We start from the raw sequence: 26167 nt of genomic DNA on the forward strand, positions 1-26167 counted from the left end.
AAGATTAGTACCGTATAGCCCAGGTGTGTAGTAGATTACACCACCCAGGTTTGTGTAAGTACACTCTATGGTGTTCGCACAATGATGAAACCGCCTAAAGACACATTTCTCAGAACACATCCCTGTTGTTAAGTGGCACACGACTGTAGACCAAAAAGCATTGAATTGTACACTCTAAATGGGTGAATTTATGGTATATAAATTAGATCTCAATAAAGCTATTACCAAAAAAAAAGAATAAATGTGAGAGACATTAAGAGGAATAATTAGTAAGATATGATGATTTTTAGTAATGATTATAATAAGAACAATAGCCAATGTATATTATAATAAATATAATAGCCAACATTTGATAGCTAATATAATAAATACAATGGCTAATATTTATTGAGTATCAACTATGTGTTAGGCACTCTTTTAATTATGTATATTACTTTATTTAACACAATAATCCTATGAGGCAGTTGCTGTGATCCTTATCTAACAGATGAAGAGACCACAGGACAGAGAAATTAAATACTGTTCAAGGTCACACAGCTGGCAAATGAGAAGACACGTTATGCCAAAGTCTTTTCCCATAATCACCGGATTATACTCCCTACAACAATATGAAAACATGGACCTTGTCTTTTCATCTTTGTATCCCCAGCCTCAAACATATAACAACATTCAATAAATATCTGGTGAATGAATTGATGGATTGGTTACAGATGACAAGAGAGGGGGGAAAGAAAACATCTCTTACTCAGGGTAACAAAGTGGTGATAGAAAAATCAGGGAGAAAATAACTACTGTTTTTTGGCTATCTACTGAGTAAGTATTGTTACATTATATAAAAGTATTGACATTTTATATTAACAATTAATCTCAAAGTAAAAGCCTATAGATCACTAAGTTAGCAAATAATATTTTTTATGGCTACTGGAATAAAGATATCTAGAGAATGTGCTGGTAAGAAGTTATTAAATGAATTCCTTCTACTTGATAAAGGAATAGCAACAATTTCTCTAGCACACTAATGCATTACCTGGTTAAGTTTTAGAGAATATCTTCAAGTTAGGAGCACAGGCTTTCTCACCTGGTGCCTGGTAATTCATAATCTTCTATGGAGGGAAAGGCTGAGCACCAAGTTCACTACTCTAAAATAAGCAGATGCTTACCGAGACTCAGCTCTAAAGACAGGCTCTTGTTGCCAGTCACATGTGAGACAGAGCAGGACACATTAGACAAAGGGTGGTCCTCCCAGCGGCATGTACTCTGGATGGTCACTGTGCCATTGGCCCAATGTTCTCGCTCGGTGACACAGTCTCCCTCTGGAGTCCAGGAGATCTGTGCGGCCGGCTTCCCTGCAGCTGCCCTGCACACCGCAGTTCCATTCTTGCTTTGAAGCAGGGTCACCTCGGGGGGCACTGCAGAGACCAGCGAGAAATGCTTCAGTCTTAACATGTGGGATAAGGAATTTAGAGGGACCTTTGTTTCAGTGCTAAATCTGGTTATCTGAAATACCGCAATGTGTGATGTTCCTTACCTAACACTTGGAGGTGATATCCATGATGGAAATTCGCATCAGGTGTTACCATTTGACACATGTAAAACCCGTCATGAGTGGTGGCCACAGGATCAATCTGAAGGGCGAGGTTCTCATCAGGTCTGGAGGCCCAGGTTATTCTCTTGTCGGTACAGTTTCCTTCCTTGGTCTCATTTCTATCTCTCCTGTACGCTCTGGTGCAGGACAGCTTGTCTCTGAGGATTATTTGCCATGTTGTTACCACCACAGAAGTCAACGGGATGGGAGGGCAATCGAACACAGCCTTTGTATCCACAGGTACGGACAGAGAAGTGTTGACTGGACACACACACACAAGGAGAATAACAAAAGAAAAGCTTGATAAAGATCTTCCTGTGTTAAATTTATCCACAGCATATTGTGCAAAGTTGTACTAGAACATTACTTTGCTGGAGACCTTATTCCAGAAATGTTAAACTTATAAGAAATTAACATTCATGAAATATATATAACATTAAATTCATCCAAAGATTACCCAATTTTGTACTGTATTATGTATCATTAAGAAAACACATGTATTATATGTCTGACAAATTTTTTAAAGTTTTTTGAAATTAATTCAGGATATTTGATACCTATAAAACAGAGAAGAAAACAGAATCTAAATTAAAAGACAAAGACAATGTTCTAAATATAATCTTTTGGTCATAGAGACCATTAGATTTATCATAGAATCCATGCTCCTCATGAAAGAGAATGGAACAATTAGTGATGTGATTTTCTCCTCCTAAGTTTTGATGAAAGCAAAAAAACCCAGTAACGTCAGAACTAAATACCTATCCCGAACGGTGACACATCAGACAAACATAAATGTAGAAAGTATATGGTACGTTCACTAAAAGTAACTAAGATGGCATCAGGTTGAGCAAGCTGGAGATGTTTCTGTTTAATTTTTATTCAAAGAATCATAAACTCAGTGAAATCAACAAATGTTTAGATAATCTGTAATTTTATCTATTGGTCCCTCCCACAAAAATGAAAAATGATGATGCTTCGTGGAAAGAGATTAGAAGTATTTATCTTAGAAGTATTTATACTTAAAAGTATTTATTTCTAGTGAAAATGTAGTATAGTATATAAATACAATACAAAGAAAAGACTTGTTTTCCTCTGTACATTTTCTGAAAAAAGGAACTGATTGCAAATGGGTAATAATATCAAACGTGGCCTTTGAACGACTTTCCCTTCCTTCCTATTCCATCACATATACAATCCCAGACAGTTCAGCTGTGAACTTTGCTCACAGATTTTGGTTCCGTGCATTCAATACAATTATCAGGATTAAACATAAAATTGACCTATTTTTCGATACTTTAAAGTAAAAATTAAGACTTGCAAGCATATTCCAACATAGAAACTCACGCTTTCCCATAACCTGACATGTGTTCATGACCGTTGGGGTTTGCTCAGAAGTGACCAGGTGTAGCTATTACAACTCACCTGTAACAGAGGTGAGTGTCAGTGACTTCATTTCTTTAAAATGAGCAGAACCAGCTGGGGAGGGCAAAATTTTTATGTGGATGAACCTTATTTTTTCTAAACTCTGCAGTTAATATCTCTCATATCCTCTTTTAGTGTCACTTGCCTCTTCTGTGATGTACTCAAGCTTTTGCATTTTACAGTCACACAAAGATCATATAACTAGATAAGGGAAGAGGGAGGATCTTAAAGCAGATCTGAGACGGCAGTTCAACTCATGCTTTTTCCACCACTCCAGGTGGCACCCCCTTGCAGAAGGAACCTCCAACTTGGCGAAGGCTTACAGGCAAGCCAGAACATGGCTTGTTGGAGAACAACTGGAGGCGGGTGTGGGTAAGCATATTTGTGCACAAGGGAAAGAAGCTGACGATAAAACCAGAAAGGTAAGAGACTAGTGACATAACATGTTGTTAAGGCTCTTCTACTTTTGGTATTGTGAACTTTAGCTTGTAAGCGGTGGAAGGCTTTAATGTTTTTACCTTATTTATCCTTAAGATCTGCCTCTATTTTTTTTAAAGGAAAGTACTAGCTAATCAAATGAACATATGCATTTTAACAGGGGCACAGTATCCAAAGAAGTAACTCCAGTGGTTAGGGTTCCGAGCACAATGGACATTCTTTCACTTTCCTCTGCTCTACGACCTTCAGTCAATCCCCCTTCACCTACAATGATAGTTCTTATGTCAGTGCTACGATTTCACCCTTTCTTCATCCTCTTCTTTCTTTTTTCATACCTGTTGTGATAATTTACCAATAGCCAGTCAACCCCCATACTCAGTGTGTTTGGCGCCTAACAAATAGATTCTCCATACCCTCCCGCGATCCGCAGGATGATTCACCTCCTACTTCACTGAGAAGACAGAGGGCAGATTCTCATATTTGCTCCAGAACCAGCAGTCATATCCCATCGTTTCTGCATGCTTTGTCTATAAATATCTTTCAGTCTTACCCAGCCTTATGCACACAGAGAAATTCTAGTTGGCTGTTGGACATTTCCTTTCTTTTCTCATTACAATACCATAGTTTCACTCCCCATCACCACAGCTAGATTTCTGCAAAGGCCTCCTAACTTCTCTCTGTCTCTAACTCTCCTCTCTTCAGGTCCTACCTTAAATTGCTGCCGGGTACATCATTCTGTAACACAGATGTGATTCACTCAACACTAAGAGCATTCTCTTCAGAGATCCCTTCAGAGATCTCTCACTGTCTGAAGAAAATGGTTAAGTGTCTTTATATTGGCTTTGTAAGTCCTCTTTTTCAAATTGACTCGGCTTTGAAATCTTATCACCCTTACACTGCCCCTACACTCCAGAAAGGAAAAACCAAGCATATTTGCATTTCTTTGTCTTTCTTCACATTTTTTCCCATGGTCTAGGATGCCCTACATGAGGCTCTTTTTCTGTTAAAATACTCCTCTTCCTTTAAGACTCGGTTTACATGCTGCATCCTCTGTGAAGCCTTCTCTGAGCCTTGGTGCTTAACTGCTCCCTCCTCTACATTCCCTGGTCCACTTGATGTGAATGCTTGTCTCCTCTGCCATATATGACAGCTGTGCTCATGTCTGGATTCCTCCATAAAACTAAGCTCCCTGAGGGTTCTCTGACAGTCCTGCTCATCTTGCTTATCTTTGTATCCTCCATAAACCCTAGCACAGAGCCGGAGAGAGAAATCTCTACAATCTCCAAATATAGTTGAACTGTTTTGGGGGAGGAGGAGCGGGGTCATTCGGGGTCCCTCACACCACTGCACTCACATCACCATATTCTTCAAGTGGCCACAAGGCTGGCCCTCAGACCAGACCATCAGCTATGTCTCCAAGGAGGTTCAACATTCCATCCCTTCAGTACTGGCCTCTAGGAAGAAAAAGCATCTTACCCTCTACAGGAAGTTCTAATTTTCTCTGCCTCTTGTCCGTAGAGGAACCATTTACTGAAGCTAGAAAATATTCAAAGAAAAGTAAATGAAATCAATTTTAGGTACTTACATGGAGTAGAAGTCACTATTTCTTTACAAATTCTTATATACAATATGATAGAAAGCAGTTAATCACAACTAAATTAAACAGAAAGCCTCGCAAAACAGAAATCAGAAGTTATTCCATATTAAATGGAAAAACATGTTAACATTTGACAATTACATTTATAAGCTATTAATCAATGATTTCCCATTTATGAGACACGTGGTTTTGTACTTGACAACAATTTTGTACCAGGTAACCCTGCCTGCACCCCTTCCCTAGCCACAGTGGATTGTCCATCATGGGCATCTCACCTGAGCTGGGCTGATTACAATCCTTTCTCCAGATGCCACCCCTGATTAAAGTTATTTGGTCCAGTGGTAGGCACCTCACCCAGCTGGACAAATCAGTACTTTCTCAAGAGTTTTGGAACCAGAACTGAGAAGAGTAGTTCATCCTTCTTACTTCCCCAATTTTCCTAATGTGATGGTTAATTTTATATGTCAACTTGGCTATGCTGCAGAGCCTAGATAAATAGTGAAACATTATTCTAGATATTTCTGTGAAGGTATTTTTTAGATGCCATTAACATTTAAATCAGTAGACTTTGAATAAAGCAAATTGACTCCATAATGTGAGTGGGCCTCATCCAGTCAGTTGAAAACCTTAACAGAAAAAGATTGACCTCCTGGGAAAGGGAATTCTGCCAGTAGACTGACTCTGGTTCAAACACAACTCTACCCTGGGTCTCCAGCCTGCTGGCCTACCCTGCAGGTTTTGGACTTGTCAAGTCTCCACAGTCGTGTGAGCCCATTCTTCAAAATAAATATTTCTCTCTGTCTGTCTCTCTCTCTTTTTCTATAGATAGGTAGCTAGGTTGGTAGGTAGGTTGGTAGATAGATAGATAGATAGATAGATAGATAGATAGACAGACAGATAGATAGATAGATAGATAGACAGACAGATAGACAGATGTTGTTCTTTTTCTCTGAGGAACCCCGACTAATAATACACCTACCTTGGGAAGAATGAGGCAGAAGCAGAGAGAGAGAGATGACAGTCTTCATCTAGCTCAAGTTTCCAATTCCATAGTTCCTGAGACCCACATTCACTCCTTCCTTTGGGTTCTATAGAATTTCTGACAATCAAAATAGTCCTAATCTACTTCAAATTTGGTTTCTGAAAACTTCTGTTTTGTAGTATCATTTTTTACAAACAACAATTTTTTAAAAAATATGATTTATCTTGTGGAATGTTCTGTGTGTCCTTCAGAAGAATGTATATTCTGCTGCTGTTAGATGTAATGTGCTGTATATGTCTGTTAGGCCATTTGGTCTATAGTGTTGTTCAAGTCCACTGTTTCCTTATTGATTTTATATCTGGAGGATCTATCCACTTTTGAATGTGGAGAATTAAAGTTTCCTACAATTATATTGCTACCTATTTCTCCCTTCAGTTCTGTTAATATTTGCTTTATGTATTTAGGTGCTCCAATTTTGGATGCATAAATATTTACAAGTGTTATATCCTCTTAATGAATTGACTCCTTTATCATTATATAATGACATTCTTTGTCTCTCACTCGAGTTTTTGACTTAAAGTCTACTTTATCTGATACAAGTATAGCCATCCCAGCTTTCTTTTGGTTTTCATTTGAATGGAATATCTTTTTTCATCTCTTCACTTTCAGCCTATGTGTATCCTTAAAGCTAAAGTCAGTCTTTTGTAGGCAACATATTGTTGAATCTTGTTTTTTTAAATCCATTAAGCTATTATATGCCTTTTGATTGGAGAATTTAGTCCATTTAGTGAATTTATCAGGTAAGGACTCACTATTGTCATTTTGTTATTTGTTTTCTGACCATTTTGATGCTCCTCTGTTCCTTTCTTACTCTCTTGCTGCCTTCCTTTATGATTTGATGATTTTTTTGTAGTGGTATGCTTTGATTCTTTTCTCTATATCTTTTTTTTTTTTTTTTGGTGAGGACAATTGGCCCTGAGCTAACATCTGTGCCAATCTTCCTCTATTTTGTATGTGGGATGCCACCACAACATAGCTTGATGAGTGATGTGTAGGCTCATGCTGGGATCCAAACCAGCGAACCCCAGACTGCCAAAGCAGAGCACATGAATTTAACTACTATGCCACCAGGACAGTCCCTCTTTTCTTTATATCTTCTGTGTATCTACCAGAAGATTTTTCTTTATGGTTACTATGAGGCTTATATAAAACATCTTATAGTTATAATGGTTGATTTTAAGCTGATTACAACTTAACTTCAATCGCAAACAAATACTCTACACTTTTACTTCTCCCCCAACACACATTTTATTTTATTGATGTCACAATTTACATATTTTAAATTTCTGTATTCATTAACAGGTTATTGTAGTGATAGTTATTTTTAATATTTTTGCCTTTTAACATTTGTACTAGAGTTAATGGTGTAATGCACCACCATTAGAGTATTAGAGTATTCTGAATTGAATTATATACTTACCTTTACCAGTGTGTTTTATATTTTTGTATGTCTTCATGTTGCTGGCTAGCATCCCTTCATTTCAATTCAAAGAACTCTCTTTAGAATTTCTTATAGGTGGGGCTGGTGGTGATAAACTCCTTTGGCTTTTGTTTTTTCTGAGAGTCTTTCTCCTTCATTTCTTAAGGATAGATTTGCTGGGTAAAGTATTCTTCGTTGATAGATTTTTTTCTTTCAGCACTTTGAATTTATCATCCTGCTCTCCTGGCCTGCAAGGTTTCTGCTGAGAAATATGCTAGTCTTATGGGATTCCCTTATATGTGACCAATCACTTTTCTCTTGCTGCTTTCAAAATTCTCTCTTTGTCATTTGATTATGTCTCAGTGAAGACTTCTTTATGGTCAACCTATTTGGAGTTCTTTGGGCTTCATGGATCTGGATGTTCATTTCCCTCCCTAGATTTGGAAAGTTGTCTCTCATTATTACTTTAAATAATTTTTCTGCTCCTTTCTCTTCCATGCTCCTCTGGGACTCCCATAATGCATACATTGGTTTTTTAGTTGGTGTCCCATAAGATCCATAGATTTTCTTCATTCTTTTTCATTCTTTTTCTTTTTGTTTCTCTGTCTGGATAATTTCAAATATGTCTTTGAGTTCACTAATTCTTCCTTCTGCTTGACGAATATGCTGTTGAAATTATCTATTGCATGTTTCAGCTCAATCATTGTATTAGCGCCAGAATATTTTTGGTTCTTTTTTATGGTTTCTCTTTTTTGAACTCTCATTTTGTTCATGTAGTGTTTTTCAGATTTTGTTTAATTGTCCTTCTATGTTTTCTTGTAGTTCACTGAGCTTATTTAAGATAATTATTTTGAATGCTTTGTCAGGCAATATGCAGAACTCCATTTCTTTTGAGGTCAGCCATTAGAGCTTAATGTTTTTTTCTTTAGTGGTGTCACCTTTTCTTGATGTTTTTGTGTTCCTTGAAGCCTTACCTTGCTGTCTTAACATCTGAAGAAAGAGTCACTTCTAAGAGTCTTTACTGACCGGCTTCTGGAAAGAAAGGCCCCAGTCAGTTCAGCTACATATTCTGGGAGATTTCTCAGACTTTTCTTCTCCACTCCTCTTACTATCTTTTGGGGAGGAAGTCTTAGGATTGTGTGTCTTCTCTCAATCCTTCAAAGTCAGACAGAACACTGAGAACCTCTCATTTATTTACCCCAGGGCAGTGCCCTGAAATATTCAAGGTTGTACACCTTCTCCCAGTCCAGCAGAGTCAAATAGCTGCTGATATCCATGCACACCACTGTAGGGTTGCATGTTGTCTGTGGGAAAGTTGGTGCCAGCCACAGAGGGGACACATGGAATGCTGGGGAAGCACATCAGCTAGTCAATTGGGTCTACAAGTGAAGAAGCCCACAGGGTTTTTTGGTAGGGCTTGTGGTGGAGTCCACAAGCCAGCCAGTAGAAGCTGTGGCCAGTTGTTGAGTTCCATGCTCTGGCTGCCATGATCCCCCCACCTCTTTTGCCTGCTCCTAGCTGCCCCCAGACAGTTCAGCTGTCTTGATCCCTTCAGTGTTCTTCATGGGGCAAGACAGAAGTGTGCCTCTTGGGAGGCATCCTGCAAGGCTAGGGAAGCTGGGTGCTCACCCTCAAGTGAGAAATCACAGGCTGAGGGAATTTCTCTTGGCACTGAGCTGTACTGCTTTAGGGAGAAGAGTGATGTGGGTACAGTGAAAATGTTTGTAATATCTTCAGTATGTCTATTCTTGATCTTTTGCTTGACTGTGGTGCTACAACCTCTCTGCTGGACTCCTGGGATTCCATAAAGTATTTTCATCCACATGTGGTTGTTAAAATAATTGGTGTTTCTGTGGAGGTTTGAGGGCTTGAATCTCCTATTCTGCCATCCAAGGGACATAATTTTTACCAACATTTCTATTATACAATCAATGGAAACATAAGCACAGTAAGAAAGGAAAATAACAGCATTGTAATATTATTATTATAAAAATCATTTTTTACCTTTGAACTCACTGAAGGAGTCTTGATTACTTCCAGGCATCTGAGAACCACACTTTGAGAATCACTGCAATAGTCACTCCCCTAGTCCTTTCCTAAAGGACCTATGACCATGTACTTGGGTAACCATTCACTGGGGAAAAGGAATTATCAAGATCATTTGAAGGTTGTTTGAATACAGATTTGAATTGATCTCGATATGTAAGGACACAATGCACTATCATAGGCCTCCTGTTAGAGTAGGAGCATATAGAGTAATGAAATAAATCTTGTGTCTGGTTCATGTCACAGTGGACTCTCTAAATTTACAGCCCAGCTGGTGTGATTTTCCCAATTGCTAAATGTTTAATTAGAATAGATATATATAGCAGTTGGCAGACCCTCTTGTTGAGTCTCTGATCTGTAAATTAAGAGCTATTTAGTAGGAAAGACCAAGTGAAACCCTCCAAAACTGCCCACTCTGGCCAAGATAGCAAATCAAAATCAATATCACAGACCTAAGGATAAGTATCAGCTCAAAACGTAAAGGATACTAAAATAGTGGTCCCCATCATATCCCCATTTAAATCATCAGCTTGGCCCAAGCAAAATACTGGACAGTGAAGCACACTGGACTAGGGCAAACTCATCCAAGTAGTAGCCCCAACAGCAGCTGCTCTGCCAAATAAGATATCTTTACTTTAACCAGCCTCTAGTTGCAGTTTGCAGCTATTGATCTGGAGAATGCATTATTTTCAATATTCATCAGGAAGGAACATCAAAAACAGTTGTATTCACATGGACAGGAAACAGTATACAAATATGGTCTTGTCTTAGGGCTACTTAAAAATTTCCACTCTCATGCACAATATAATCTAAAAAGATCTAGATTATCTGGGCAATCTACAGAGCATCACATTGGTCTACTATTTTTGATAACATCATATTAATCAGACCTCATGAGCAAGAGATGGCAGGTATTGTGAATACCTTGGAAAATCACACGCATTTTAGAGATAGAAGATAAATTCTACAAAGATCCAGGGCCTGACACATTGATGAACGTTTTTGCAGCCTGGTGTTTTGTATGTACCAGGACATCTCCTCCACAGTGGAGGACAAGTTATTTAACCCTACTTCCTACCACTAAGTAGCACAACACTTTATTTTGGAGGCAGCATATTGTACATTTGAGACCACTACTATGACCCACTTATAGGTTGACATGGAAGGCTGCTAGTTTTGAGTGGGCCCCACACCAAGAATAGTATCTATAGCAGGTACACAATTCAGTATGCCAACTTTTACACCAAGTTCATAAAACCAGGCAGATAATCATGGTACTAGAGGATACTGTGGTTGAGAAAGATGCCATGTGGAGTCTCAGACATGCCCAGTAGGAGAGTCACAGTGCAGGCCCTTACAGTTCTGAGGCAATGCCATATCATCAGAAGCAGAGAAGTATTTGCTTTTAAAAGTCAGCTCATGATATGCTATGGCACCCTAGTAGAGACTGACCATCTAATCATGTCATATGAAGTGATCGTGCAACTAGAGCAAACTATCATAGACTGGGCACTGTCATACCCACAAATGATAAAGTCAAGTGGGTCCAGCAGCAATCCATCATAAAACAGATGTTTCACAGTCAAGAGGACACAAGTAACCTGAATGAACAAATGGTCCAAACCCCCACCTCATATACCATTTTTGCACTGACATCTCTCCCTCAGTTCACATCTAAGTCTGCAATGGAGGTTCCCTGCAATCAAAAACCCAAGCCTAGTTTATAGATGGGTTGCCTCAGTATGTGGGTACAAGCCTAAAAGGACAGTTGCTGCACTAGAGACCTACTCATGTCTGGGCCTGAAAGAGAGTGGTGAGAAAACACACTACCATTAGGCAAGGTTTTCAGTGGTATATCAGGTAAGTTCACTTTTTATGGAAAAAAAAGTGTCAAGTAAGAAAATAGATGAACTCATTGGCAGTGGCAAATGGCTTGGCTTTTTGGTCAGAAGCCCAGAGGATTCAAAACTGGAAGACGAGGGACAAGAAGATCTGGAGCAGAGGCATATGGATTCATCCGTAAGTTGCTAGCCTATGGAGCACTGAAACATCCTCTTGAAGCACAGTTTGGAAATTATCCCCTATAAACATACAGGCACCACCCTTCAGAATGGCTTTGTTTTCCCAGTAGATAGACTACATGGGCCCAAAAACAAAGAGTAGAAGTAGGAGTGGTCCCACTCACCATCATTCCTTGGGGAATTTGGCTTCTAAATCCCAGTAGTTTTAGATCCTGTGATGGTACGGTACTGGGTCTCAGACTGGAGAGACTTCTTCCAGGAAACACAGTAAGAGTTCATATATAGCAGCTCCCTGCTAGACCAGCAGGTGCAGAAAGTAATTACCTTTTTGCAGGGCAGATTGACCCTGATTATCCTGAGGTGATAGACCTGCTTTTATATAATGGGGACAGGGAAGAATATGCCTTTTTGTACTCCTATACCCAGTTTTAATTGAAAATCTGTAAATGTGACAGGGCCTGATAACCAAGCCCCAGACCCCTCAGGGCTGAGCGTGTGCTCATCCCACTAGGAAAGCCACATAGACAAGTAGAACTGCTAGCCAAGGGAGGGAATCAGAAAGCATCAGTTATGGCCTTGGGACAAATTACAGCAGAAGAGACTGTCACTTTACCTTTCTTTTGTAAGTTTTCCCAGAAATAGTAACCAAAAATAATCCTGGAAAAGCTATGCCTGGATAGAGTTAACTTTAATGTAAAGACAAACAAACAAAAAACAAGTGGATGTGAATGGTGCAAAGAGTGGGCTGTAGTGTATGCTTCAGGTACCCCACCAAGATCCCCTTTACCAGGCAGATGCACATCTCCCAACTGCTGAGAATACTGGTTGTTAAAAGCTCACAACTACAAGCAGAGACACTCACAACTAGAATATACAACTATGTACTGGGGGGCTTTGGGGAGAAGGAAAAAAAAAGATTAGCAACAGAAGTTAGCTCAGGTGCCAACCTTTAAAAAAAAAAAAAAAGAGCTCACAACTGCCCCCTTTCTCTGCTGAATGACCCTCAGCTGAATTGGAGTTGCCTCACCTGAGAAAATACATACTGCCTCTCCTCACCCACCCCAGCAGCTAACAGCCAATGCCTGATTGATACAGAGATGCTAAAAGATAACGTCTTTCTCAAGGTGGAACCAACTAGGAGATGCATTTCATGTCCCAAAGCTCTAAGTGGAGCAGCCTAAAGTCTCCAGCTGAATCCAGATTCTTGCTTAGCTTTCCTCCATTGTCCTATCTTGTTTTTCTCACTTCCACTCTTCTAAGAGTAATAAACCTCAAATAGCCAATGGCACAAGACCATACTTCTCCTATGCCTTTACTACGACAATTTGTTTTTGACTAGTAAAACCTTTCTACCTTTTTCTTTATGCTTCTGTGTGTTGTAACTTGCTTAGGAAATCCTTCTACACTAAGATTATAAAACATTTACCAATATTTTGTCTAATATTTCCATAGTTTTAATTTTTGTATTTTGATACTTTATCTGAAATCTATTTTGATTACACTATGACAGGATCTTTCTTGCTCTTTCTTCCTTCCTTCCTTTGTATGTATGTCTTTATTTATTGTGGATAATCAATTATCCAATAGCACTCATTCAATTTCCACGCTTCCTGATTTCTTTCAAGATTTTGCTTTTATCTTTAAAACAAAGTCCAATACACATATGAATCTGTTTTATTTTATTGATCTAATTTCTATTCATATGTATTTATCACACTATTGTAATTTATGTATTTGCATTTATGTCTGATAAAACAAGTCCTTTCTCATTGTTCTTCATTCTTTTTTATTCCCCAGAACTTTCTAGATATTTTTGTAGTTTTTTTACTTGCTTCCATACAAATTTTAGAATCATGTTGTCAACATTTACAAAAATATTCCATTGATAGTTTTATTGTGATTGTATTGAATATATAAATTAAATCAGAGAGAAATAACACATTAACATTATCGAGCATTCTGATACATGAGTATAGGTATTCCTTAGTGTACTTCCCAGCAGGCATATTAAAGTCCTGCCACCACAGACTGCTTCCATTGGACAAACATTTCATCTACCTTCTACCTTAGTCCACAGTGATTCCTGAGCCTCTTTTTCCCCATCATTTATGCCTTCTGGAATCCTTCCAGAGCCAACTCAAAAGCTACTCTCTCTAACACATCCATTTTGTATTACTGCACTCATTTCATTCTCCCCTATAATTCATGGCATCCCCGTCTACCTCCAAGAACAGACTATGCAGGGGCTGGCCCCGTGGCGCAGCGGTTAAGTGAGCACGTTCCACTTCTTGGAGGCCTGGGGGTTCGTCGGTTGAGATCCTGGGTGCGCACATGGCACCGTTTGGCACGCCATGCTGTGATAGGCATCCCACATAGAAAGTAGAGGAAGATGGGCACGGATGTTAGCACAGGGTCAGTCTTCCTCAGCGAAAAGAGGAGGATTGGCAGCAGTTAGCTCAGGGCTAATCTTCCTCAAAAAAAAAAAAAAAAGAATAGACTATGCAGACCACTTAAGGACAGGTGTGGGTTTTCTTCATCCTTGTAGCCTCTGTTGTACCTAGCACATTGCTCTGTACTATTAAGAAACCTACAGGGTTTTTTTATTATTGAATTAAATTGGCTAACTAGACTCTTGCAAGGTCTTCAAGCACTAGTGTGTGGAGGGATGTCTATTACAATTGCGCACAGGGAAAATGATCACATAAATATTTATGCCAATGATCCAACCCTCCCTCCTGCAGAAATGGCTAATAAGTAAGTGGGCACTTTATCTTCACAAGGTGGTATCATCTGGCTCTAAATTTCTAGTTGTGTCACCAGGCATGAATTATTACCTGAAGCTAGAGAATATTTAGAGAAGAAATATAAAGAAAAAATAAGAAATTTTATTCACTGAAATAGAGCAGACTCTCCCGATTTCATGTAAGATAACCACAAAAAAATTCAATTCCTTAAATTAATCATCACACAACAAATCATAAAAATCTTTATTCGAGAGAAATCAGAAGTGGTACCATAACTACATAAAAGTTTTCTAGGTAAAATCAGGTTTTCGAAATTTCTTTACATAATTATGGATAAATGATTCATTTAATGTTACTGTAACAGCTCAGGCCCTCCTAGTCTTTTGCCAGCCATACCTATCTTTAATCAGTGAAAGAGGTTACACTGCAGGGCCCAGGAGTCAAGTTCCATTTCCAGAACTATTGTGGGAAAGATAGTCTAAATCTCTCCCACTAAAAAATACATGGAAGTGTTGAATGAACTATAACAATCCCTGTTTCGAATGCATCGCTGAACTTGCAAAACAGTAAGGCAAATTCCCCCAGGCCAAAAACGACAAGGGAGGAGGAAACCATGAGACAGTTTGCTGATCTCAAAAACCTAGAGCCTTATTTTTTTCATTACCCAGATGAGCTTAAATTTATTGAGACTTGTGTTATGGCCCATTTTATGGTCTACATTGGTAAAAATCCCATATGCTCCAGAAAATAATGCATATCCTCCTGTGATGGCTAGTTTTTATGTGTCAACTTGGCTAGGCTATAGTACCCAATCACTCAATCAAATGCTAATCTAGGTGTTTCTGTGAAGGTATTTTGTAGATATGGTTAACATTTACAGTAAGTTGACTTTAAGTAAAAGAGATGATCTTTGATAAAGTAGATGGGCCTCATCCAATCAGTTAAAGGGTCTAAGAGTAAAAACTGAGGTTTCCCTAAGGAAGAAGAAATTCTGCCTCAAGACTGCAGCATCAGCTCCTGCCCAAGAGTTTCCAGCCTACTGGTCTGCCCTAGAAATTCCAAACTTATCAGCTTCCACAATTACATAAGCCAATTCCTTGAAAAAACATACATCCATGCACACATACACACACGCGTACATATACATATTTCCTATGATAGAATGCTGACTGATACGGATTTTGGTACCATGAGTGGTACCCAATGAGTAGGTCCAGAGGAAGAGGATCTTATGGATGAGATTTATGAATTGAGTTCAGGGTTTTCTGGAATTGTTTCTCTAATTTAGCTATGTTTAAAAGCACTAATTACTATTTCTAGTGGTAAAGAGGACACTGATAGTCCATGGCATGATGTTGCAATAGAGATATGCAAAATATCACCATTGGATACTCCTAATCATATACTTATGAAGTTCTGGGTGACCATGTATTTGATACTTTAGAATATTTTAGTGTAATGAAATTGGCTGGTTTCTCCTAACTGCACTGGAGTGACCATGTATTTGTTACTTTAGAATATTTTAGTATAATGAAATTGGCTGGTTTCTCCTAACTGCACTGGAGAAAGGGGGTGGGGGAAGAATGAGTTCAGGGCTCCAAATTCCAAGCTCAAGCTCTGCATACATAAATGACCAGAAAGTTCCTATGTCTGCTCTGAAAGACACCCTATCTCCTGTAACAGCAGGGCTGAGATTTCTGTAAAACCAGACCTTATTCTGTGAGTGGCTGAATTACAAGATGAATTCCAAACCTTGCAGAGCATCTTCTATTAAAGTGAAGGTATTGATGAGGGAGGAATGGGATTTTGAAAATTAGAATGGGGATATATGGACAGATTCCAATGAAGTTGGAGGCATCAAACCCCTAAATTCTGCTGAATCTTCTTTGTCCATTGAAGCAGCCCTTCTCCCTCTTCCTGAAGAGGTTAATCCTGCTTTGCCTGAAGAAATTATAATCTCTTCCCTTGAGGTAGTTACCTTAAAAGACTGCTGTTCTCCTCAAGACCTACCACCCTTACTCCTCTTTGCTTCTATGCCTATAACTAGACACAAAGACCCTGGCAGGATCCCAAGAGTGAGGTACAGAGTGTGACTCACCGGGAAGTACTCTACACATCAAAAGAATTATATGATTTTGCCAATTTATACAGTTATAAATCTGGAGAATAAGTGTGGGAATGGATACTAAAGATCTGGAATAATGATAAGAGGAATATAAAATTAGACTAGGCTAAAATTATTGATATGGGTCCACTAAACAGAGATTCTGGATTCAGTGCTGTAGACTGAGGTATCAAAAAGGACTCTAAGAGTTCATTCATTTGGTGGGCTGAGACATGGACCAAGTGGTAGCCTACACTATATGAAAATTATTGCCAGAATTGCCTTGGTATACTGTAGGGTAAGATATCTAAAGCGTTAGTTTGGTCTTGAATTTTTATCCAATATGATAATATTGCTAGAATGGATATAATCCAGAGAAGCCACAAGCTGACCATATTCTCCAGAGTTTCCAGAGGATGCTTGCTTGCCTAAAGAAATAATAAATGCACTACTAAAAGGCAAGGAGGGAAGAGAGCACTGGCATCATTGAGAAGCTCAAGGGTGTTGTCCTTTGTAGGCCAGGATTGAGAGTAAGAGAAGTTGTCATGGAAGTGAGCTCCCTAGTGACAATGGAGATGATAGGATTCTGTAATACCAGAGACAAGGTAACAGCACTTAACAGTCAGAGGCAAGGTAGATATAATTATCATAAACAGCAACAAGGCTAGAATGGCAACTAAGAGACTCTGACCTGAAGGATTTGTAGTGAAAGTTAAATAAACCCCAGTATTCTTAGGGTAGCGAATACTAAGGATGAGATAGAAGGACGGCCAAATAGGGCATGGTTTTCCCTATATCACCAAATCAAGGGTAAGTAGTGCCTTAGTCAGTTTTGTCTGCTGAAACAAAAATCCCATAGACTGCTGCATGGCTTAAACAAGAAACACTTTAATTTTTTTCGTGAGGAAGATTGGCCCTGAGCTAACATCTGTTGCCAATCTTCCTCTATTTCATATGTGGGATGTGCCACAGCATAGCATAATGAACAGTGTGCAGGTCCACGCCCGGGATCCAAACCTGTGAACCCTGGGCCACCAAAGTGGAGCGTGTGAACTCAACCACTATGCCACAAGGCCAGCCCCAACAAACACTTATTTTTCACAGTTCTGGAGCCTGGGAAGTCTAAGATCAAGGCACCAGCAGACCTGGTGTCTAGTGAAAGCCTACTTCCTGGCTTGTAGACAGCTGCCCTCTCATTGTATCCTCACATGGGAGGGGCAGAGGGTGACAGAGAGAGGAAGGAAGCTCCCTTGTGTCTCTTCTTATAAGGGTCCTAATCCCAACATGAGGTCTCCTCCCTCGTAAACTACCTACCTTCCAAAGGCTCCATCTCCAAATACCATCTCATTGGGGATTAGGGTTTTAACATACAAATTTTGAGAGGATACAAACATTCAGTCCATAGCAGTGAGTGAAGGCTTAGATCAGTTACCATAATGGAAAATCATGATCCTTCGCCAAGTTTCTATATTCAAACCAGTTCTCAGACTCAAAGCCACATAATCATGAGCTCACATTCCAAAATTACAAAACACAGGAAGAAATAAGCAACCACAAAATGAGATAACACACCCTTTTATTGGCTGCCCTTTCTCATTCCTAAAGAGAAGAATAAGATTCAGAACTTCAGAGATTGGAATTATTGAATGAATCAGATATTCAGATGTTGAAATTATTGAATGTAAGTTATAAAATAAATTTGTTGAAGATGTTTAAAAAAATAAAAGAGGACTTTTTTAAAAAAAACAATAAATTATGCTCTCAAAAAAAATTAGTCAAATTAGGAGAACACAACAGAGTTCAATTCACCCATTGATCCTCTACTTTCCATACTGGAAAACTACAGTGACAAGCACAAATGTAGAGGATAGGAGAAAGGGAGAAGAATTTCAGAATATGGATCATTGACATCACTCCAAGATACAAAAAGCACTTTGGGGTAATAAATAATGATAAAATAACATGTAAAATTTAAACAATAAAACAGTGAGAAGTTAACTCTTCTGAGTCTATCCTATTGACTTGAGTGATCATATTCTTTAAAATATCACAATATATGCAAATTATTTTTCCAAAGACTGTATTTCCCAACACCACTAAGAAAAAGCAATTTAGTTAAAACTGAGTTACAGAGCAGCTAAAAGTCTTAGATTTAAATGACTACCCGGTCTGCTTTTGTGTATGGCCAAGTAACTTCTAAAGGACCAACACTTCTATACATACCAACTGTCATCTCTGGACACAATGCGAACAACAACTATTTGAATGCACTGGAGAGCAATCAAGAGACTGTATATGGAGAAGGGGAGTCAACAACTGGAAAAAGAAAATAGCACTGAGTGAATTTCCTATTTTCAAAACCTTTGGCCTGTGGGCAGGCCCAAGTCTTCACCAGGTGAAATGCTTAAGCTCTAATAGAAAACCTGCAGTGTTACTGACTGAAGAACCAGAGGGCAAAGGTTGGAAAAACATAAATCACTAGAAAATATGAAAATAAATTTTGGAAAATACAGAGTCAAAGAGAGGAAGCCCCAAATTCTTTGCAAGAACTCTGCCCAAATCTTTAGCCAACCCATAACCTAAATATGTTTAGGGTAGAATCTAAGAAGCTAAGCTTAGGACTAAGAGAAGTGGTCTGGAATTTGAGTTGCTGCCCAAAGCATGAAGAGAGAATTTGCAGTTTATGTTAATCCAAGTTAACTGTCTGCCAAAAATAATTAACCAATACTCTCCAGAGAAATGTAACAGAAATAGAACCTCTACTATATATCATTAACAATGGTCAAGATAAAATTTATAACCTCAAGAGAAAGGACAATGGAGACTGTCCTTGACATGATCTAAATGTAATAATTAGCAGACAAAAGGCCTTAAAGGATTTTAATTATGCTCAAGTACCCAAAGAATTATATGACAGTACTAAAGAAAGCATTAGGGTATCACAGCAGAGATATAAAACACAATTTTAGAAAAGAAATGAGAATTCTAGAAATAAAAAAATACAAAATCCGAAATTAAAATTTACTGGATAAACTTAATTTAGCAGAATGAATATGAAAAAATAAAGAGCTACCCAGCTTAAAGATAGATAAACAGAAATCCTCCAGTCGATAACAGAGAGAAAAGATTAAATATAAATAATCAGAGCCTCAGAAACTGGTGGGACAACATAAAAAAATGTAACACGTGTGTATTCAAGTACCAGAGAGAGAAAGAGAACAGAGCATTATTTGATAAAATAGTGGCTAAAATTTTTCCAAATTTGGTAAAGGATAAATTTAGATTCAAGAGGCTCAAAGAAGGGACATCACCACAACTTTACAGAAATAAAGAGAATTATAAAGGAATACTATGAACAATTATATGGCAACAAGTTAGATAACCTAGATGAAATTGACAAATTCGAAGAAACACAAACTACTGAAATTGACTCAAGAAGAAATAGTAAACTTGCATAGACCTATAACAAGTAAAAACATTGAATTAGTAATTTTCAAATTTCTCACAAAGAAAAGCCCAGGCCCATATGGTTTCAGTGGTGAATTCTACCAAAGATTTAACCTTAAATATTCTCAAATTCTTCCAAAAAATAGAAGAGGAAACAAGACTTACCAACTCATTCTTTGAGGCCAGCATTACCCTGATACCAAAGCAAGACAAAGACAACACAAGTAGAGAAAATTAAAGACAAATATCCCTTATGAATATAGAGGCAAAGATCCTCAAAAAAAATACTAGAAAACTGAACACAGTAGCATATTAAAAGGATTATACATCATGACTAAGTGGGATTTATCCCAGGAAGTCAAAGTTGGTTCAACAGATGAAAATCAATCAATGTAATACACTGCATCAATAGAATAAAAGACAAAAATCCCACCACATGATCATCTCAATTGATGCAGAAAAGGTCTTTGACAAAATCCAACACCTTTCATAATAAAAACACTCAACAAACTAGGAATAGAAGAGAACTCCTCAATCTGATCAACTATATCTATGAAAAACCCGTATCTAACATCATTCTTGATCAAAAACTGGATGCTTTCCTTTTAAAATCAGGAACAAGACAAGGATGTCTGCTCTCACCACTTCTATTCAATATGCTATTGGAAGTTCCATTCAGGGCAATTAGGCAAGAAAAGAAAATGAAAGACAATCTTGATTGTAAAGAAAGAAGTGAAAATATTTCTGTTTGAAGATGACATGATCTTTACATCGAAAGTCCTACGGAATCCATTAAAAATTTTTGAACTAATAAACAAGTTCAACTAGTTTCCAGGAAATGAGACTAATGCACAAAAACCGTGTTTCGATATTCTTGCAATGAACAATCTGAAAATGAAATTCAAAAAAAACTCCATTTACCATAGCATCAAAAAGAATGAAATACTTAGTAAAAAATTTTGGAAAAATTTAGAAAAATATCATGAAAGGAAGAATCGATTGATGTAGCAAACTTCATTGTTGTGTTATTTTAACAAATTGCAACAGCCACCCCAACTTTCAGCAACTACCACCCTGATCAGTCAACAACAATCAGTATCAAGGCAAGACTTCCCATCAGCAAAAAGATTACAACTCGCTGAAGGCTCGGATGAGAGTTAGCACTTTTTAGCAATGAAGAAAAATAAAATAAATATAAAGCAATTTTTAATTCAGGTATGTAATTGTATACATGTATATATATTTTTAAACAAAATACTGCTATTGCACACTTAGTAGACCCCAGTATAGTGTAAAGATAACTTTTATATGCACTGGGAACCAAAAAATTTGTGTGACTCACTTTATTGCAATATTCACTTAATTGTGGTGATCTGGAACTGAAGCACAATATCTTTTATAAATGGAAAGACATTCATGTTCAGGAGTCAGAAAACTTAATAGTGTTAAGAGGTCAACACTCTCCAAATTGATCTACAGATTCAACATAATCTCTATCAAAATCCCAGCTGGTTTTTTGCAAAATTTGACAAGTTAATTCTAAACTCATAAGGAAATGCAAGAGACCCTGAACGGTCAAAACAATCTTTAAAGACACCAAAGTTGGAGGACTCACATTTGCTTATTTAAAGACTTACTACCATTATCAGGACATTGTGGTATTGACATAAGGATAGACATATAAATCAATGGAATAGAATTAAGAGTCTAGATATAAACCAATGTGTCTATGGTCGACCGATTTCCAACAAAGGTATCAAGACTATTAAATGGTAAAAAAATAGTCTTTTCAACAAATGGTACTGGAGCGACTGGATATCCACATACAAAAGAATGAAAAAGGACTCCTTTATTACAAAAATTAATCATAGATCTAAATGTAAGAGCTAAAGTATAAAACTCTTAGAGGAAAAGGTAGTGGTAAATCTTTGACTTTCCATTAGATCAAGTCTCCTTAGAGATAATGCACAAAAGCACAAGTGACAACAGAAAAAGTAAATTGTACATTAAAATTGAAAACTTTGTGCTTCAAAACAAGTTAGCAAGAAAGTCAAAAGACAAACCACAGAATGGGTGAAAATATTTGTAAATCACATACTTGGTAAGGCACTTGTGTCTAAAGTATATAAAGAGCCTTTATAACTCAGTAATATAAAAAAGAAATAACCCAATTTAATATTGGTCAAAAAAGTACATTATCTAAATACATAGCTCTTTAAAGGAGATGCATGAATGTCATATAAACACATGAAAAGATGCTCAACGTCATTAGTCATTAGGGAAAAACAAATAAAAACCACAATGAGATGTCATTTCTCTCCCACTCAGATGGCTATAATCTAAGAGAGAGATAAAAGCACTTGTTGGTGAGGATATGGGGAAATCGAAACCCTCACAAATTGCTGGTGAGAATTTAAAATGGTGCAGACGCTTTGGAAAACAATTTGGCAGTTCCTCAAAAAATGCAGAGTTACCTGGGCTTGGGATCAAGATGACAGAGTAGGAAGATCCTCAGCTCACCTACTCCCATGGACACACCAAAACTACAACTATGTATAGAGTAATTATCTCTGAGAACAAGCTGAAGGCTGACAGGAAAGATTTTCTGCAACTAAAAATATAAAGAAAAAACCACATTGAGATGAGTGGGGGGTGGAGATTCAGTCTGGTTGGGACCCACACCTCCAGAGTGACTATCCACAGGTGAGAGAGATATCGCAACTTGCAGAGGTCCTCCTTGAGGAGCAAGGGGTCTGAATCCCACACTGGGGGCTCCCCAGACCAGGGGATTTGCACTGGAAAGATGAGCCCCCACAATGTCTGGCTTTGAAAACCAAAAGGGCTTACATCCAAGAGAGCTGGAGGGCTGTAGGTAACCAAGACTCCACTCCTAAAGGGAACTTGCACAAACTCACTCTCTCCAAGACCCTGTGCAGAGGCAGCAGTTTGAAAAGTGCCTAGGTCACACGTGAAGGAGACCCATTGACTAATTTTAGGGCATGTGCCAGAGGGTCAGGGATCTGTTGGAACTTTTTCCAGGGACAGAGGCACTGGTGGGCAGAGTTTTTTTTTGCTCACCTTTTACCTAGCTGGCCCAGCACTGCCTGGTGCCGTTAGTAAGGTTAGTCTACCTTACTAACACCATTCATCCCACCCTTGCATTCCTCTGTGGGTCCACCGCAGCCAGCAGTCCCCCAAAATGGCCGCCTACCCCACCACACCTGGAAGGCAGCCTTAGACGGCACCAGAGTGCCTCCCAAAGTGGCTCCTGCCCCAAGGGGCCAGCCCTGCACACAAAGGGCCTGCAACAGTCTTGGCCAGCCCTCACAGCCAGCTGCACCAGAGACCTGCCCCACCCACCAGAAGCCTGAAGCTGTCATGGCCAGTCCTTGCAGCCAGCCACACTGCAGGCCAGCCCAGTACATCAGTACTCCCACAGCAGTCATGGCCCAGCCACAACAGGAAGGCACGTACAGCCCACATGGGACACCCTGGAGCACCTGGCTCTGGTAACCAGGGGGAATTGCACAACTGGACCCCACAGGACACCTTCTACATAAGGCCACTCCTTCAAGCCTGGGAGACACAGCTGACCTACCTAATACATAGAAACAAACACGGAGAGTTAGCCAAAATGAGGAGACAAAGGAATTTGTTCCAAATGAAAGAACAAGACAAAACCTAGAAAAATAACTAAACAAAATGGAGGTAAACAATCTACCAGAAAAAGAACTCAAACTAACGATCATAAAGTTGCTCACCAAACCTAGGAGAAGAATGGAGCAACACAGTGAGAACTTCAAGAAAAAGATAGGAAAAAGAGAGAGCTCAAAGAAATAAAATCAGAAATAAAAGGCAAAAAGTTACAACTGATATCACAGAATACAAAGAATCATAAGAGATTACTGCAAACAATTACACACCAACAAATTGGACAATCTAGAAGAACTAGATAAATTCCTAAAAACATTCCAAGAGTGAATCAGGAAAAAATAGGAAAATCTGAACAGACTAATTACTAGTAATGAAATTGAATCAGTAATCAAAAAACTTCCAACAAACATAAGTCCAGGACCAGACGACATCACAGGAGAATTCTATTAATACTTAAAGAAGAGTTAATATCAATACTTCTCAAACAATTCCAAAAAATTGAAGAGGAGTGAATTCTTCCAAATTCATTCTATGAGGCCGGCATTAGCCTGACACCAAAACCAGACAAAGACGCTACAAAAAAAGAAAATTATAGGCCAATATCCCTGATGACAACAGATGCAAAAATCCTCAACAAAATGTTAGCAAATTGAGTCCAAAAATACATTAAAAGGATCATACACCATAATCAAGTGAGATTTACCCCAGGGATGCAAGGATGGTTCAATATCTGCAAATCAATCAATGTGATATACCATGGTAACAAAATAAAGAATAAAAATCATGTGTTCATCTCAATAGATGCAGAAATAGTTGTTGACAAAATTCAACATCCGTTTATTTAAAAAATTCTTTGTCTGACTTATTTCACTTAGCATAATACCCTCAAGGTCCATCCATGTTGTCACAAATGGCATGATTTCATCATTTTTTTTTTGCTAAGTTGTATTCCATTGTGTGTGTGTACATATATAGATGTATCTATATATATCTATCTCACATCTCCTTTATCCATTCGTCCATTGATGGGCATTTAGGCATTTAGGTTGCTTCTAAGTCTTGGCTATTGTGAATAATGCTGAAATGAACATAGGAGTGCATATATCTTTTTGAATTACTGTTTTCATATTCTTTGGATAAATACCCAGAAGCAAAACAGCTGAATCAGAGAGTATTTCCATTTTTAATTTTTTGAGAAATATCCATAGTGTTTTACATAGTAGCTGCACCAGTTTGCATTCCCACCAGCTGTGTATGAGGGTTCCCTTTTCTCCACATCTTCTCCAACACTTGTTATTTCTTGTCTTTCCAATAACAGACATTCTGATGGGTGTAAGGTGATATCTTATTATAATTTTGATTTGCATTTCTCTACTAATTAGTGACGTTAAACATCCTTTCACACACCTGTTGGCTATGGCTACCTGTAGATCTTTGGAAAAAACGTCTGTTCATATCCTCTGCCCATTTTTTGATCAGGTTGTCTGGTTTTTTGTTTTTGAGTTGTATGAGTAAATTTACATATTTTGGAAGTTAATCCCTTATCAGGTATACAATTTACAAATATTTTCTCCCAGCTGATGGGTTGTCTTTTCATTTTGTTGATGATTTCCTTTGCCATGGAAAAGCTTTTAAGTTTGATGTAGTCCCATTTCTTTATTTTTTGTTTTGTTTCCCTTGCCTGAGGAGACATGGTATTCGAAAAGATATTGTTAAGACCAGTGTCAAAGAGCATACTGCTTGTGTTTTCTTCTAGAAGTTTTAGAGTTTAAGGTCTTACATTTAAGTCTTTAATCCATTTCGAGTTTATCTTTGTATATGGTATCAGAAAGAGGCCCAGTTTCGTTCTTTAGCATGTAACTGCCCAGTTTTCTCAACACTATTTATTGAAGAGATTGCATTTTCCCCCCTTTTATAGTCTTTCCTTCTTGGTCATAGACTAATTGGCCATATAAGTGTGGGTTTATTTCTGGGCTCTTTATTCTGTTCCATTGATCTATGTGTCTGTTTTAGTGCCAGTGTCATACTGTTTTGATGACTATAGCTTCATGGTATAGTTTGAATCAGGAAATGTGATACTCCAGCTTTGTTATTCTTTATCAAGATTGTTTTGACTATTCAGGATCTTTTGTGGTTCCACACAAATTTTAGGATCCTTTGTTCCGGTTCTGTGAAAAATGCAATTGATATTTTGACAGAGATTGCATTGAATCCATAGATTGCTTTGGGTAGTATAAATATTTTGACAATATGAATTTTTCCAATCCATGAGCACAGTATATCTTTCCATTTATTTTTGTCTTTTTCAATTTCTTTCATCAATATCTTATAGTTTTCAGAGTACAGGTCTTTCACTTCCTTGGTTAAATTTATTCCTAGGTATTTTATGCTTTTTGATTCAGTTGTAAATGGAATTGTTTTCTTAATTTCTCTTTCCGATAGATAGTTTTAGTCTGTAACTAATACACTACATACAGAAGTATGTAGACATACAGATGAACAACGGACACAATAAAAGATGCTCAACATCACTAATCATCAGGGAAATGCAAATAAAGACCACAATGAGATATCACCTTATTCCTGTCAGAATGTCCATCACCAAAAAGACAAGAAGTAACAAATGTTGGCAAAAATGTGGAGAAAA

At 38.1% G+C, this 26167-nt stretch overlaps 1 protein-coding gene across 9 annotated transcripts in view; it reads right to left on the minus strand.

The window, feature by feature from the left end:
- LOC106829511 (cell surface glycoprotein CD200 receptor 1-like) overlaps positions 1–26167 on the minus strand; it is a 38257-nt gene that overhangs the window by 4715 nt on the left and 7375 nt on the right. For 7 of the 9 annotated variants that reach the window (XM_070508835.1, XM_070508833.1, XM_044771594.2 and 4 more), the window contains 3 exons: positions 4922–4981; positions 1529–1846; positions 1161–1409 (listed from right to left, as the gene is read on the minus strand). In XM_070508835.1, the coding sequence (XP_070364936.1) occupies positions 1161–1409; positions 1529–1846; positions 4922–4981 (627 nt within the window). Of the gene's footprint in view, positions 1–1160; positions 1410–1528; positions 1847–4921; positions 4982–7504; positions 8537–26167 lie in introns of all 9 variants that reach the window. The other 2 variants (XM_070508831.1, XM_070508834.1) reach the window with 2 other exon arrangements.

This window comes from Equus asinus, chromosome 5 (assembly GCF_041296235.1).
Source record: "Equus asinus isolate D_3611 breed Donkey chromosome 5, EquAss-T2T_v2, whole genome shotgun sequence".
Classification (NCBI taxonomy): Eukaryota; Metazoa; Chordata; class Mammalia; order Perissodactyla; family Equidae; genus Equus; species Equus asinus.